The 16,948-nt window shown below is 43.3% G+C and overlaps 1 protein-coding gene across 1 annotated transcript in view; it reads left to right on the top strand.

The window, feature by feature from the left end:
• Positions 1-6,403: 6,403 nt before the first annotated feature.
• Positions 6,404-16,948, top strand: part of CAPZA2 (capping actin protein of muscle Z-line subunit alpha 2) — a 67,739-nt gene continuing 57,194 nt past the window's right edge. Inside the window, exon 1 of the mRNA XM_070423766.1 lies at positions 6,404-6,551. Coding sequence (XP_070279867.1) covers positions 6,513-6,551 — 39 coding nt within the window. The 5' untranslated portion in view covers positions 6,404-6,512. The remainder of the gene's footprint in view (positions 6,552-16,948) is intronic.

Consider the following 16,948-nt stretch of genomic DNA (forward strand, 5'->3'; position numbering starts at 1 on the left):
CCACGTGCTGATGGTGCTGGCTCCACTCGCACCCGCTGAGGGCACAGAGTGATTGGGGCCAGCGCCAGCAGTGGGTGTGAGCAGGGCTGGTGCCATCAGTGGGTGTGAGCAGCGGCTGCTGCCTCGATCACCCCTTAGAAGCAGGAGGAGGTAGAGAAGCCCTCAGGGGCAATCAGGGCTGGCAGCTGCCACTTGCACCCACTGATAGCACAGAGTGATCAGGGCTGGACTGGCAGCAGGTGCAAGTGCCCGGTGGGGCCGCGGTGCGCAGGAGCAAAAAGAATTTTCAGTAACCACCAGAGGCTCTCCCAGAGGGCAGTGACCAGAACCCCGCCTTGGTCTGGCATTCCTGCTCAACTGCTCCATCATCCTGCGCAGCTGATGCCCGCCATGTTCCACGCTCTGCCACCTGCTGCCAACACCCGCCATGTTCAATGCGTGCCCCTTGGTGGTCAGTGCACATTGTAGAGACCTATTGTTTGGTTGTTTGATTGTTCCACCGTTCAGTCTATTTGCATATTAGGGTTTTATATATATAGACTAAAGGCCCAGTGCACAAAAATATGTGCACTCGGGGGGGGGGGGGGGTGTCTCTCAGCCTGGCCTGTGCCCTCTCGCAGTCTGGGACCCCTTGGGGGATGACCACCTGCTGGCTTAGGCCTGCTCCCCGGGGGATTGGGCCTAAGCTGGCAATCAGACATCCCTCTGGCAGCCTGGCAGCCCTCGGGGGATGTCCACTTGCCAGCGGGGAGCAGACTTAAGCTGCAGTCGGACATCCTTAGCGCTGCTGAGGAGGCAGGAGAGGCTCCCAACACCACCGCTGTACTGGCAGCCATCAGCCTGGCTTGTGGCTGAGCAGAGCTCCCCCATGTGGGAGCTCACTGACCACCAGAGGGCAGCTCCTGCATTGAGCGTCTGCCCCCTGGTGGTCAGTGTGTGTCATAGTGACCAGTCATTCCCAGTCTTTCTGCTGTTAGGGTCAGTTTGCATATTACCCTTTCACTATATAGGATAGAGGCCTGGTGCATGGGTGGGGGCTGGCTAGTTTGCCCTGAAGGGTGTCCCGGATCAGGGTGGGGGTCCCGCTGGGGTACCTAGCCAGCCTGGGTGAGGGGCTGATGGGTGTTTGTAGCTGGTCACACCCCCTTCAGGGTGGGGGTCCCCACTGGGGTGCCTGGCCAGTCTGGGTGAGGGGCTGAGGGCCGTTTTCAGGCTGGCTGGATACTGAAGCTCCCAGCCTCTCCTTTTTTTCTTTTTTCTTTTTTATTCTGGGATTTATTTACCTTCTATAATTGAAACTTTATTGCCGTCCTGCTTGCTCCAGCTCTGAGGCCACAGCCTGCTGAAAGCAGGTATCAGGGGTTTGTTTAGCTTCTATAATTGAAACTTTGTTGCTTTCAGAGCTGTTGCTTTCGGATCTCAGAGCCGGGCCACAGCAGGTGGGGAACCTTGGCTTCCTCCATCACTGGAGCAAGCAAGCCTCCTGCTCGCTTCAGCTGCATGGCTGCCGGCCGCCATATTGGTTGGCAGTTAATTTGCATATCTCCCTGATTAGCCAATGGGAAGCATAGTGAAGGTACGGTCAATCACCCTTTTTGTCTTTTATTTGATAGGATATGCATTACCTATGGACACAAACAACAGGCTGGTGAAGGTCTTGGACAGGGTGGGAACCAGGTGGAGGGGAACAATGGAGGGAAATTAGGGAACACCTGTAATACTCTCAACAATAAAATGTTTTAAAAAGATAAAAAATATGAACAATAAAATGACAATAAATGCATATCTATCAACAAATGAATCTAGCCCTAGCTAGTTTGGCAGTGGATAGAGTGTCAGCCTGCAGACTGAAGGGTCCTGGGTTTGATTCTGGTCAAGGGTTACATGCCCAGGTTGCGGGCTCGATCCCCAGTAGGGGATGTGCAGGAGGCAGCTGATCAATGATTCTCTCTCATCATTGATGTTTCTATCTCTCCCTCTCCCTTCCTCTCTGAAATCAATAAAGATATATTTATTTAAAAACACCAAAAAACCTCACAAAATTGAATCTAAAAATAAATGAACAAGGAATCTAATGAACAAAATAAACTGATAAAATAGAACCAGAGGCATGCATGAAACATGGAACAGACTGATGAATATCAGAAGGAAGGGGGAAGGAGGACTGGAAAGAGACTAACCAAATAACTTATATGCATATATGCATTACCTATGGACACAGATAATAGGGTGTTGAAGGCCTGGGAAGGGGCAGGAACTGGGTGGAGCGGGTAATGAGGGGAAAAGGGGAATAGCTGTAATACTCTCAACAATAAAAGTTAAAAAAAAAAATCAGTCCCACATTTCTACTTCCATTCATATAATGATCATTACCTACTAGTATTTACAGTGGGGCCTTGACTTACGAGTTTAATTCGTTCCGTGATGGAGCTTGTAACTCAAATTACTTGTATGTCAAATCAAAAAGGGAACGAGTGAGACACATGATGCAAGGCTGATGTTGTGGCATTCACTGTGATGTTCGCTGTGCCAACTAGTGGTGGGGTATCTGAAGCTGGCTCATAACCTGAATTTTAGCTCGCAACTCAAAGCAAAAAATCGGCCAAGAGATGTCTCATATCTCAAAAAACTCATTAGTTGGGACACTCGTAAGTCAGGCCCCACTGTATACCGATTTTGCATGACACCTTATAATCCTCCCAGAATTCCTAGGTTACATGAATTCTATTATTCTGTGTAACTATATTGTTACCAAACTCAAGGTGCTCACCACTTGGGGTGCTCTATTCACGAACTAGGTGTGGTTGTTGCAATGTAATTTTATTTAAGTTTCTGCAAGTAAAGGGGACAGGAGATTCATATCCAAAGCTCCCCCTGAAGGGAGGCTTAGCCCGTGCTTATATACATTATTTTGTTGATTTCTTCTTTGCACTTGGCTAAATTTATCCTGTCAGGTTCCTGTCAGGCTCATCCTTTTTTCCAGCTGCATCTGCAAAATACCATGCTACATTTTTATATTTAGGAAGAATAACATTTAATAATAACATTTAGAATTGCCCAGACCTTGAGACCTTTGTCCTATCTAACAGTATCAAGAGAGTGGTATTGGGGAAATTTTGAAAGGATTATCAGAATTGTACATAATTGCCAGTTGTATCACTATGGGAAACCACATGTAAAGTATCAACAAGGTTACAATTATAAACAAAATCTGACTCAAATTATTGCAAAACATTACTGGATTTGGGTGAGGTTTCTAGAGGAAGAGTGCAGCCAGTTAGTCAAGCAACAACATGTGCTGAGAACCCACTGTATACAAATTATTGGTATGTACTGCTGAGGAAACAGAAACCAAAAAGCAGAAGAAAAAAAGAAGAAAGGAAGTACTGTTGATGCAGCATGTAATGGTGAATAGAATTGATAGTTTTAGTTGGTGGAGAGTGCGTAGAATTTAGGGAGAAACAAAGATCTTAAAGTGGAAAGAGCATAGGATATAGAATTAGATGCCTGGGTTCCAATTCCAATTCAGTCACTTTGGCGCTAAGCAACCTTGGACAAATATTTAGTCTTAGTTTTATCCTCTGTAAAATCCTATATAATAAAAGCCTAATATGCAAATCTACTGAATGGCCAAACGACCAGCCGCTATGACATGCACTGACCACCAGTGGGCAGAGATGCCCCAGATCATAGACCCCAGGCCAGCCAAAGCAGGTGCCAGTGGGGGGCCCCCCAATTGCCCTGCCGGTCACCCCACAGATTGGCCCTGATCGCCGGCCTGGCCTAGGGACCCTACCCATGCATGAATTTCATGCACCGGGCCTCTAGTCTGTATAATAATGCAGATAAGTACTTCATGAGTTTGCAATGAGAACAATGAAACAATGACATGTAAACTGTAAAAGGGTGGAGTGAAGCCTTAACAGGGGCAGAGCCTTAACAGAAGCCATCCTGGCAGCAAGAAGTCCTCAGTTTGCTGAAGAACCCTCCCATCTGCCTTCAGCCCAGTCATCATCCTCACCTTTTGGAGACTGTCAACATCAGCAGGAGTTCTTTAAGAGAATAAGTTGTAGTTCAAGAAAGGATCTCAGAACATCAAGTTGCAGTCTGTTTGAAAGACCATAGGTGGGGCAACTTTGGCTAAGTAGGCTATTGAAGAGATGTCTGGCTTTTTTTTTTTTTTTTTCTATTAAAAGGAACATGGGGGGAGGGGATGTCTGCTAAAAGATAATCCATTTTTTTTATTCACACAAGGGTTGCATTTGTGATCAAAGTAAACGTCTAGTGTCTAGGAAAGAAAATATACTAAGTGCTTAGAAGATGAAGGACCAAAGGGTAAGCAGCAGTGAAACGTAGCCATTGTTTTCTTGAGGACTTCTGCCTGGAGCTTGCTCCTTCCTTTAAGATAAGTTGCTCCTTCCTTTAAGATAGAGTTCTACTTTTTATTCCTGAATACTTCAGCTAACGCAGGGCACCCGGCTTTGTAGTTAGGCCCTCCTCTCACTTGAAGTGAACTGGGTGTGAGAATTGTGCAGAGTCAGCATGGATTTTTCCACAATAGCTGCTTAATGGATTGAAGGCGAAGGTAAAATTCTTTCCTTTATTTGGAAAGAAAAATATACTATTTCTTGGTTTTAAGGATGTCAGATTCAAAACTATCTTCCTTTGAGACTTCTGACACTGCCCCAGAAACAGCTTCCAACACCCAGTCCTGCATGAGGAGACTTCATGGAGGGCCTAGTCACACTGGAAGTTTGGTGTTTATTGTCTCTTGAAAATAAAATAGATGCTGTTTTTAATGTGAAAGAAAAAATTAGGACCCTTGCTTTTTCCTGCATGTGCCAGGAAGCTTTCCCTTCTGGCTCTTTCCTCTAATGGACTATGAGCTCTTCAATAGCATGTTTTCTATTCACTTTCCATTTGCAAACAACAATGATTCACACTCTCTGGACATCCAGCACATTACTTAATAATGGTGCATGTGAAGTTATTTAAACTCTCACATGTGTCATTTACATGCAGCTTTCAGATTCATTTTGTAGACATATTCCTTTTTTTTTTTTGTTAATCCTCACCAGAAGATATTTTCCCATTGATTTTTAGAGAGAGTGGAAGGGATGGGGAGATACACAGAGAGAGAAACAACGATGTGAAAGAGACACATCAATTGGTTACCTCCTGCCCACACTTCAACCAGAGCCTGCAACCGAGGTACATGCCCTGACCAGGATGGAACCCAGGACCCTTCAGTGCATGGGCCAATGCTCTATCCACTGAGCCAGCTGTCAGATCCATTTTGTAGACATATTTCTGATGATGGCTTATCACTGCTCAAAAGTTGTCAATTTTCTACTAAACAAAGTCTTTTAAAATGTATATCTATATATCTTCATTGACATATAACATTGCATTATTTTTAGTGTACAACTTGCTACTCAATATGTGGTGTTCAGACCAATAGCATTGGCATCACCTGGTAGTTTGCTATAAATGCAGACCTACTGACTCAGCATAAATCTTAGCCAAGTCATACTAGTATGTAGTTTTGACTGCATCATAGCTCTCTTGTTAAACTTGAAACTTCAGAAATAGGGTTGCCAGATTTAGCAAATAAAAATAGTAGATGTCCAATAAAATTGGAAAACAATGGATAATTTTTTAGTGTAAATATATCTCAAATGCTTCATGGGATATAATTATGCTTAAAATATATATTCATTGTTTGTGTGAAATTCAGGTTTTACTAGGCTGTCTGTATTTAATCTGGCAACCCTATTTAGAAGAATAGGATCCATGTCTGACATAACTTCGTATTCCCCTGCGATAGCACAATGCCTTCCCCAACTGTTCAATGTATGTTTGAAAACAGGTTTCTCTGGTTTTTGCTTAACGTTGTATATCCCCAGAGACGAACACATTATCTGGCACACAATAAAGGACCAATAAATATTTACTTAATGATAGGCAGGATGAATGGTGATGGGGAAAAAAGAAAATAAAGAAAAATATTTCTTCAATGAGTAAATGAATATATCTAGAGCCATCTTCTACGGACTGGGTTGTGTGTGCATTGTAACGAAAGCTGAATATTTTTCTAGTCATGTTTTAAAAAACAATGATTAAAAAGCTCCTATTCGTACACTTTTTCAGACTGGCAGAGTCCGGGACTTAATGAGAACATAACCAAAGGCTCAAAATGTACTTGTCGCGGACTGTGTCCATATGGTCCAAGGTGGGAGAGCATCCCAGCGTCAGGATGCCCACTAGCCCGCAGCGGGAGCGTTCTGGCAGCTCCTCCCCGGCCCCCGCCCCGCGAGGGCTCCGCGCACGCGCACAGCGGCGCTCGCCCGACAGGCCTCGGGGAGGCGGGGCTTCCGGGGCGCGTGCGCAGCGGCCTGGGCGGCGGGCCCCTCCCTTGACGGGGGCGCGCGGCGCGGAGGACCGCACTGAGAGGGGAAGTCAGGTGGCCGCCGCCGCCGCCTCTGCCGCCTCGGTTAGTAGCCAGGAGGAAAATGGCGGATCTGGAGGAGCAGTTGTCTGATGAGGAGAAGGTAAGAGCGGTGCGGGCGGCGGAGCCCGTCGGACCCGGAGCCCGCCGAGCCCGGCCTGTCAGCCCGGAGTCCGGCCGCCGGGGGAGGGCATGGCTGCGCCCTCGCTGCCCTCCCTCCCCCGCTCTGCGCTCCAGTGCCTGCCCCTGTCAGTCACCCGCGGCCTCGGGGCAGGTCTCTGCCGGCCTGTTCGCCCCGCTCCTTATAGGGCGTGTGCCCTGAGCGTGGGGGCGGGAGCGCGCGGCAGCGGCGCGGGGCCCCTCTCCGTGGGCCGGAGCCGCGTCGTGGGCGGGGGGCGGGGTGGGGGCTGCCATGGGTGTGGGTGCCGGCCTGCGGGCGGCCCAAGGGCAGTGCCCCGCCGGCGGCCCGGCCCGACTGTGGCCGGGGGAGGTTTCGGGGGGACTGGTTTAGGAAGCAGACCTCCACTTGCTGCCCTGATCCGCCTTCCCGAAGCGGAACGCGTCCTTCCCTGGTACTCGACGCTCTTTCCCGTGGAAGCCTCTCTTCTCTCCCGCCCCCCGTCTTTTTTTTTTTTTTTTTTTTTTTGGTCCTTTTTCGTCTTTAGCTGTAGGCTTTGCAGCTCCCGTGTTCAGCGGGAATTGCCCACAAGAAATAAGACCCTGCCCTGGTAGGCAAGCAGCCCCCCGGGGGCTGGTTTGCTGGCGCCCGGTCGTCCTGCCGGGAATGTTTCCGAAGAAGGGAGGTTGTGCAACTCCTGTTACTGCATCTCAAATGCTGTGACAGCCTGGGAACCAGAGGAACGACTTCAGTTCGAACCAGGAGAACCGATGATGGAACTAGTCCCCACTAGCCCCCGTCCCCAGGGTTGTCTGGGGAAGGAGCGCTGCTGGTTTCGAGCTGTTTCCCGGGAAAGGACCTTGGTGTGTCCCAGGCTCAGAAGTAACTGACACGGGCACGCTGGCTTCCGTGTTCAGTGTCCACTCTTCATTGAACAGTCTTTATTTTATTTTGCGTTCCAGAGCAGTACCGCCGTGTAGGAACCAGGAAACACGAACTCATCGTGGTGTGTTGAGAAGCCCTAGCATAAGCCTAAGGGTGCTTTCAGTGGAAGCTCTCCTCTCCCACTGTGGTCAGACCCTGTGTTCTTGTATCCAAGTGTAATGTCCCATCTCCTTCCTCATGTCAGTGTGCACATCAGCCTCATCTTCAGCTTTGGGAATCTTTTTCCTCTGGGCTTTTTGGTGAAAATGATAAACAACAGGATTCTCCATAACCCAGAGACCTGGCAGGCAGGTAGACAGACCCCTTTATGCACAGAGTTGCTGTGCAGCTTTCACAGGTGTTGGTAGTGGTCACTGTAAGCTGGTCACTGAAAATGTGTGCTCCCACGCACACACATTTAAAATGAAGTACAAGTTTGTTGAAGAGATTATCATGTTTTGAGTCCAGGTTTCGTCAGTGGTGATTAGCAGTTAAAGTGGCAGGAAATCTAGCTGAGAGTCCTCAGTGTGGGAGTTAATACAGGCCTGACATGTGTTGGAAAAGCCTAAAATAGCCAAGCTTTTTCAGTTACATGACAAGATTCCTTATTATCAGCCACTCTCCGGGCACATCCATAAAGGAGGTGGGGTGTGTCTTATTCTCTAAGCTTGTGCGACACAGTGTTTTAAGAGTAAATGAATGACTGGAGGATTGGGCAGGGCCCTGGGAAGGAGGGGAAATGGGAGATATCTGTAATACTATCAGCAATAAAAAAATATATTTAAAAAAATTAAGAACAATCATTAAGAAAAAGAGTAAATGAATGAAAATTCTAATTTGAAGGACTTGGTGTTTGTGTGTGTGTGTGTGTGTGTGTGTGTGTTTTGATATGCATGTTTTTTCAGTTTTTTTATTTCAAGAAAAACGATTTCAAATATAATAATATTACATGCAGTAAACACCAATTATTCAAGAAAGATGATCAGTCTCTATGCGGTCTCCACCTTTGATCCTTGGGTATCAGGGTTCTCTCCTGTGACTTTTCTGTTGATTATTCAGGAAGTCTTTCCGTATTTCAGTTGTAATTCCAGTTTGTTCCCTGTGTTTTTGTTTCTAGTTTTGTAAGACTATTTTGTATATATTTTACATGTAGATTTCATTGCTGTATTTAGTAATTTAAGAAAAATACTGACCAGGCTTTTGAATTAAATTCACGTAACTGGTTAAGTGAAATTCTTACACTCTTGTCATTTTAATTATCTAAGTGTTCTTTTAATCTTTTGGGAGGAGGATGTCTAGTATGGAATCATAAATAGAATTTAAAGGTGACATTTTTAAACTAATATTTAAATCATGTTACTTTTCTGTCGCCTTTTTTGTAATTTTTAAAAATATGCTTTTAATACTTTTAAACTCATGGAATTCCCATTATTGATTACAGATCTAAGGAAGGGAAGTGTTAAGACTTATATAGTACCACTAGAGCAGTGATGGCGAACCTATGACACGCGTGTCACCTCTGAACTCATTTTTTTGGTTGATTTTTCTTTGTTAATGGCATTTAAATATATAAAATAAATATCAAAAGTATAAGTCTTTATAAGTCTTTGTTTTACTATGGTTGCAAATATCCAAAAATTTCTATATGTGACACAGCACCAGAGTTAAGTTAGGGTTTTTCAAAATGCTGACACGCTGAGCTCAGAAGGTTCACCATCACTGCACTAGAGGCCAAGTGCATGAAATGCGTGCACGGGTATGGTCCCTAGGCCTGGCCTGTGATCAGGGCCATCTTCCCCAGCTGCCAGCAGCCAACCCTGCCCCTGCTGCCACCGACCCCCAGGTCCCCGTTCACCATCAGAGCCTGCCAGCCGGCTGGGGAAAAGGGCTGAGAGGTTGGCCGGCAGGCCCTGATGGGGCAATTGGGGCCTGCAAGCTGGAGGCAGCTCCTGCATTGAGCATCTGCCCCCTGGTGGTCAGTGTGCATCATAGCAACCGGTCATTCTGCTGTTTGGTCGATTTGCATATTATCCTTTTATTATATCAGATACTTGGTATATGCCTGGCTCAGTTAGATAATACATTCATTAATTTGTTGTTGTAAGTTTGAGGTATTTTATTATTACCATTTCACAGATAAGTAAAATAAGATTTCAAAGGCTTTAAGTAATTCACCCAAGGACATTTAAGAAGGAAGTGGTAAAGGTGTTATTTAATCCAGAGTTTGTCTGAATCCAAAGTTGATGCTCTTGTGACATTATGCTCCCTTAAACATTTGATGATAGGGTCTCTCTTCTGGGTTTACCTCTTTGCTTTTAATTTGTTGACAGCTTATTATGAAAAAGGACAAACAATAGTTTTTAACAAAAATTGTAAACACTAAACATTAAATAGTGTTGGATTTTAAATTTAATTTGTGTTGTAATCATTTTAGGACAAAGTTTATTTAACACATTTAAAAGTTTTATATTACTGGTGTAGTTTCACATGTGCTCTATGGTAGGAAGCATTTTAGAAATCTGGAATTAAATCTTAGTTTTTTAAAATCATGTAAAATTGTGTTTTGAGGAAACCTCTATGAAATTAAATAACCGTATTTTAGCTTCGGCCACTGGGTTAATAAGACATAAGTTATCTGAAGACGCACAGTAATGTTCTTTAAAGTTGTTCATTTGCAGTAGTGTGTCCCACAGACTTTTTTGCATAGACTTTTGTTTAAGTCAGAAACAGTTATGTTTGTCATTCCTGGATAAAGTTAAGCATTTTTGTGAATTTTAAATTATACAAAATTATGACTCAAGTGAGAAGAACCATTCCCAAACTTCTCTCCAAGTGAGAAAATCCAGGAAGTCACTCCAAACTCCAGAAGAAAGACAGTTATTGGTTGAAAGGGATCTTTTTTATTTTTTTATTTTTCTTAAACCCTCCCACCTTCCTGCAATGATTAGTGATCGATTCACTACCATAGCTTCAACTTTTATATCTTTTGTTGCTGTGTCTCGAGTACATAACTCGTCCCTATACTGCTCTCCTGAGCACTAGGCACACATTTTTATCTGCTGGTCCTGTTCACAGGAGACAGTTAATGAGATGTGCTTAAATGGAACCTGCCTGAAAGTAAATTCATAAACTCCCCTCTCCTTTCCCTCTACACAAAAGGGGGCAGAAATCTATCTCCTCCTGCTCATTTCTTTCTTTATTTCTCTATTCCTGTTATTCCAGTCATCCAGGTTTTTAACTTCAGCTTTATTTTAGCTTTTTATCGTTGTGCTCTGTATCAAAATCAGTTTCTAAATCTTGTCATGCCCCTCATCAAAATGTCTTAGACAAGTAATTTATTTCTTGCTTGAAAAACTGATTTATTTATATTAGTTTTTGGTTTACTATCTCTCAGTTGACCAGACTATTAAATTTAACTTGTTATTTATGCTATTAACTATTGTTGTTTAGTAACAAAATTTTTATTGTACAGAATGCTAGTTGATTGTACCTGTTCTGTTGAAGAAGAAATAAAGCCAAAGGAGGAAAAGTAGGATTAGAAGAATGTCTTATATCTAGTCTTTCCCTTTTGTTAGTCATTTATTATAAATTTTCTAAGCTAATCCCTCTCATTTCCTGTATCTAAGCAATGTTTTAATATGTCATTTTTCTAATCCCAAACTTTCAGTTGCTGGGTCCTTCATAGATCTCTCAGCCTTAGTTTCTTCTGAAGTTAACAGAAGCACCTTCTCCATTTAGTTGCTACAAAAATAAATGGTGCCTGGCATATGCTAAACACACAGTAAATTATAGTTCTTTTTCTCTGCTCATGACTTAACCGCTTTGACTCTTGGAACTGCTCCCTGGTCTGTCCCCTCAAGATTTAGCTTAGATCACATGGCAAATGTAATCTCTCTTCTGAAAGCTGTAGGACATCATTAGTTTTCAACAATAGTTGTTTGTTTACTTGTCTTTTCTATTGGGATTCCTAAGTGCAGAAATAATGTCATCTTTAGCATCTGTCATTAATATTGCATGTGATGAGTAGAGTGGTTCAATGAGTGAATGAACAAAGGAATCATGAATTCAGAAAATTAAAAGAAAAAATTTCATGAAAAGTATAAGTAGCATATAAAGGCAAATTTTTTGAGGATACATTTGGTGTACCTAAGTTTTTTATTTCTAAATAGTGCTATAGATTTTAAAGATTCAGATAGTCAATGAAATTCCTGGTGCACTTCGAGTTATAGGTAGTGATATTGGTTATGGTTCAAATCACTTACACATGCTAAATATTCTCTATAAGCAGTTTATATGCTTTTCTCTAACTATGCAAGCATAATTTAGCCTCACAAATTTTATTTGTATGTAAAAACAATATAAGCTGCCTTTATATTCCATCATAATTAATGTATGAGTAGTGTTCTTATTAGTAAAAAACTAAACTCAATTAGTAAGCTATTAATGTAGAACATAGTCATTCCTAATTATATTCTGTTGGTGGATGAATTCTATCATTGCACCAATAAAATGTAAAAATTCCTACAGCAAGCAGAAACTTGATAGTTACTGTAACATTATTGGAGTTTTGCAGACTGCACATTAAAACAAATTTGTAGTATGTTTTTAGTGCATTTAAAAGCCATTTCTACATAAAATAATAAGGGTAGTTATATACATAGAACATTGCATTTTAGTATGAGAACATAGGATATAAGAACACTAGAGCAGAGAGTGCAGAGTAATTTTTAAGTTTGAAAGCATGATGGGAAAACTTATGGTTTTCTTATCTGACCTACAGTCCTATTTGCCTGAAGCAATAATTTATTGTAAGACATTCATGCATTGAACCCATCTATAGTTGTTAAAACAGGAGAATTTTACAAATTTTATTTTGAAGATTAGAAGTACAATTTTTACATTCTTCCACTTACTACAGATATTTACATGTTTTATTGTGAATCTAATGACTCAGAACTTCTTGCACTTTTTAGTTCAGAATGTTTCTATTGACAACAAATGCAAATAATTTTTTAAAATATATTTTTGATTCCAGAGCGGAAGGGAAAGGGAGAGAGAGACAGAAGCATCAATGATGAGAGAATCATTGATCAGCCTCCTTCTGCACACACACACACACACACACACACACACAACACCAACACCAACACCAATACCAACACCAACACCGCCACCAGGGACAGAGCCCGCAACCTGGGCATGTGCCCCGGATTGCAATCGAACCAAGGAGCCCTCAATCCGCAGGCCAACACTCTATCTACTGAGCCAAACCAGCTAAGGCAAAAAAATAATTTTTGAAAATTACCTCCACATTCATTGATTTACTAAATATACCATACTTTATTGATTTTGGTGCTCATAATTTTCCTTTTTTTTTTTTTTTAAAGATCTCAGTTATAAGGATGCATTGTACACTCAGTGGCTTATGATATTTAATTGATAGCATTTTCCCTTTTTTAGTGGTACATAAAATTATGCATCTTACATTGATTATGAATCAGGGTAAACAAGGATATAATGCAATAACAAACAACCTAAAATCTTAGCATGTGGGAGTTGGTGGTGGGAGCTTTGTACATCTCTTCACTCAGACTGTGTATGTCTAGTGTAGGTCAGGAGTAGAAGTCACGTAGTTTCAGGCTGTTGGAGAGCTTCAATCTAAACTTAGCCTTTTTTCCCACAGTCCCCAGAGAAGTGGGGAGGAAATGTGTAGTGACTAGCACACTGGTTTTTAAAGCTCACCCCACCCCCATCCCACACACACTTAGATTCACTATACTTCTGCTCAGATTTCAATTAACTGAAGCAAGTTACATCTAAAAGCCTAATTTCAGAGGGATCACGGAAGGAGAAGAGAGTTGTAGTATTTGTGAATAGCAGTAATGACACCATAGATTAAGTTTTAGATTCAGTGAAGGTTGGTGATTTGATCATCTGTTTGGTAGACACAATGCAAGACTATAGATTCAGAGATGAATTAGACATGTAATAAGTTCATGGGAATTCAGGAGACAGAAAAATTGCTTCTGCCTAGGAGGATGGTAGATATCAATTGAGGTATAAGGTCATGTGAAAGAGCACAACATTGGAAGAAAAATCAGGAAAATGGAGAAAAGTAGGGAATATAAGCTATGTCTCAGGTACTTTGCAAATAAGAGATGTAGAGATGAATTATGCTGTTAAACAGCACAAGGTTTCTCAACCTCAGCACTGTTGGCATTTGGGACCAAGATAACTCTTTTTGGGGGCTGTCCTGTGCATTTTAGGATGTTTAATAGCATCCTTGGTCCATGTGATGCCAGTAGCACCCTTGTAATGATAACAATAAAAAATATCTCCTATGGGACAAAATTGCCCCTGGTTGAGAACCACAGGTCTAGGACAGATTGGGGCTAGTGAGAACAGTGAGGAAGCTAGGTTAAGTGTTAGGACCCGGCTTAAAGTAGTTTAACATGATGAAAAAAAAAAAAGATTACTAACAGATTTCAGAGTTGGAATCAACAGGACTTAGAAAGTAAATGTAGGGGAAAGGGAAGAATCAGAGATAACGGTTAACATTGAAATCTCGATGCCTGGAAAGTGGTACCACCACTCACAACTAGAGAACACAAGAAAGAGGATACACAGCTGGGATGAGTAATGGTGAATTTGATTTGGGTTAGACTGTGTTTGAGATGCTAGCAGGATGTCTACATGAACATGCCTAGAAGATATGGAAGTGTAGAAATGGAGCTTGGAAAGTGGTCAGGCCCAGAGACTATATCAATTTGGAAATCTCTTCATAGGTTAAGGCTGTTACAGGAAAGGGGACCTGGCCCTTAGCTAGTTTGCCTAGGTCCAACTGGTAGTATGTGGGTTCCTGGCTTCATGCAGGAAAAAATTTCACAACACCAGGCCAGATGACTATGAGGGAACATTTATTAATGCTGGAAATGTAAAATAAGAAAGAGCTTAGCATAAAAGAAGCAATAGGAGAGCCTAGGCTGGGCTGCCCTAGGCTCTCTGGGAAGTCAGAGAAAAGGGGACCTTGAGATCAGATTCACGGGTTAGCCTGGGATGAGCTGCTGATGCCCATTGCTCCCCTGGTTGCAAGCCTTGTGGGGTCACTTAGAGTTTAGCAGATGCATACCTGTTGGGGAAGAAGTTGAAGAAGAGGGGAAAGGGAATGGCAGGGGCTACTTCTGAGAGAGAGCACTTGCTGGGTCCTTTGTCTTGAGCCTTTACCTCTCTTTTGCAGGTGGGAATCTCAGGGGAGGTCTCAGGAGAGAGTTTCAGCAGAATATTCCATCAGTTTTCTGGGTGTGCTCCTCCAGGGCCATGGTATCCACTGATTGGTCAATGGCAGGATAGGGGGTTGTCAGTCATTACAACTGGTCCTGGTGTTGCCCACCTGGTTTTGCTGCTTTTCTGGGTCTGGAGCTGAAATACAATAAAGGCCTAGATATTATTTCTAGGGAGATAGTAACCTTCTACATCTGCTGTAAAGTGCTCTGGCAGTTTGCTCAGCTGACTCAGTTTTCCCTATTCCACTTGTCCAGGCTTACTGTCCTGTCTCAAAGCCATGAGATGAGATAAGCTTTTTAGGAGAAAAAGTTTAGACATAGCAAAGACCAGAGGGCAGAGAGTATATACTTTTGGGTATGCTTTCATTTATGAATAAGAGAAACAAAAAGGGGAGGAGGTGAGAGAGGAACCAAGATGGCAGCATAGGTAAACACCTGAACTTGCTGCCTCACGCAACCACATCAAAACTACAACTAAAAGACCGGATATCATCCAGAACCACGGGAAGGCTAGCTGAGTGGAAGTTCTACAAAGAGAAAAGTGCATTGAGACTGGTAGGAGGTGTGGAGGTGCAGAAGTTTGGAGGTACAGAGGCGCGCGAAACGGGCTAGCAACTGGGTCTTTTTCAATCAGGAGGGAGATACAAGCTCCCAACTGCTCCTAACTCCAGTTCCGGGCAAGACTCTGGGGACCCAGACTCATACAGGGTCTGTCTGGCATCGGGCTAGAACACAAGGACAGCTTTCTCTAAGTCTAAGAGGTGCTCTTAGCGATCATTGTTCCTGCACAGGGCCGCGGGACGCAGAGACCCAGGAACCTTTCTGGGGCAGGGCTGACGGGCAGCCATTACTGTTTGCTCAGCCCTGGTGATTCCCTGAGACCCAGCCCCACCCAATTTATAACCCCATCCAAGCTGTGTGCAGAGGCTTTTGCTTATGAATGGCCTGGCCTTTTGCAATCTAAAACCCTAACAAACTCCAGCTGGGTCAGAGAGCCCCAGAGCTTCCAAAAGAAGGCCTAAGGCTCCACAGCAGCCTGCATTGCTTCACAGCTGGGCCTCATCTGGGCACCTCCAAACCCCAAACAAAGAAGAGGAATCTGCAGATCTCTCTGTAGCTACTGCTGGGTGCCTCAGGCAGTGGCTGACTTTGCACCTCCTTGGAGATCCAAGAGCCAGTGTACCCAGTGGTCAGAGTGAGACTATACCAGATTACAACTCTTCACATCCGTAAGAGACACACTCAGGGGGCAGACTCAGTGAGCACCAAAGCCCCACTGAAGCAAGTCCTGCCCCATAAGGGTGTCTCCAGCACAGTAGCTTTCCCACTGCAGACACAGCTGATTCTCACAGACAGTTGGCCTGGAGGTCCATTTCTCCCAGTGATACCAACAGCAATCAAGGCTTAACTACAACAAGACTGTGCACACAGCCCACAAAAGGGTGCACCAAGAGTGTCCACCTCAGGTAATTGGGGAGGCTGAGCCACTGGGTCCTATAGGACACCTAGCGCACAAAGCCACTCTGTCATCACAGGGAAACATAAAAAATGCGGAGACAATGAAACATATCACAAATGAAAGAAATGGAGGAAAGCAAACTATGGGATATAGAGTTCAAAACCACGGTTATAAGACTACTCAAGAATCTTCTAGAAACCTCCGAGAAATTTAGTGAGACCCTGAAGGATATGAAAAAGGACCAATTAGAAATTAAGCATACACTGACTGAAATAAAGAATAATATACAGAGATCCAACAGCAGACTAGAGGATCACAAGAATCAAGTCAAAGATTTGAAATACGAAGAAACAAAAAACACCCAACCAAAGAAAAAAAAAGAAGCAAAAATATGAAGATAGTGTAAGGAGCCTTTGACACAACTTCAAGCATACCAACATCAGAATTATGAGGGTGCCAGAAGAAGAGAGAGAGCAAAATATTGAAAATCTATTTGAAGAAATAATGACAGAAAAAAATAGACTTACAAGTCCAGGAAGCGCAGAGAACCCCAAACAGGAGGAATCCAAAGAGGACCACACCAAGACACATCCTAATTAAAATGCCAAGGGCAAAATACAAAGAGAGAATGTTAAAAGCAGCAAGAGAAAAACAGTCAGTTACCTACAAGGGAGTACCCATACGACTGTCAGCTGATTTCTCAACAGAAACTATGC

The sequence above is a fragment of the Myotis yumanensis genome, unplaced genomic scaffold (genome assembly GCF_028538775.1).
Source record: "Myotis yumanensis isolate MYYU_CA2020_CCGP unplaced genomic scaffold, mMyoYum1.0.hap1 SCAF_9, whole genome shotgun sequence".
Classification (NCBI taxonomy): domain Eukaryota; kingdom Metazoa; phylum Chordata; class Mammalia; order Chiroptera; family Vespertilionidae; genus Myotis; species Myotis yumanensis.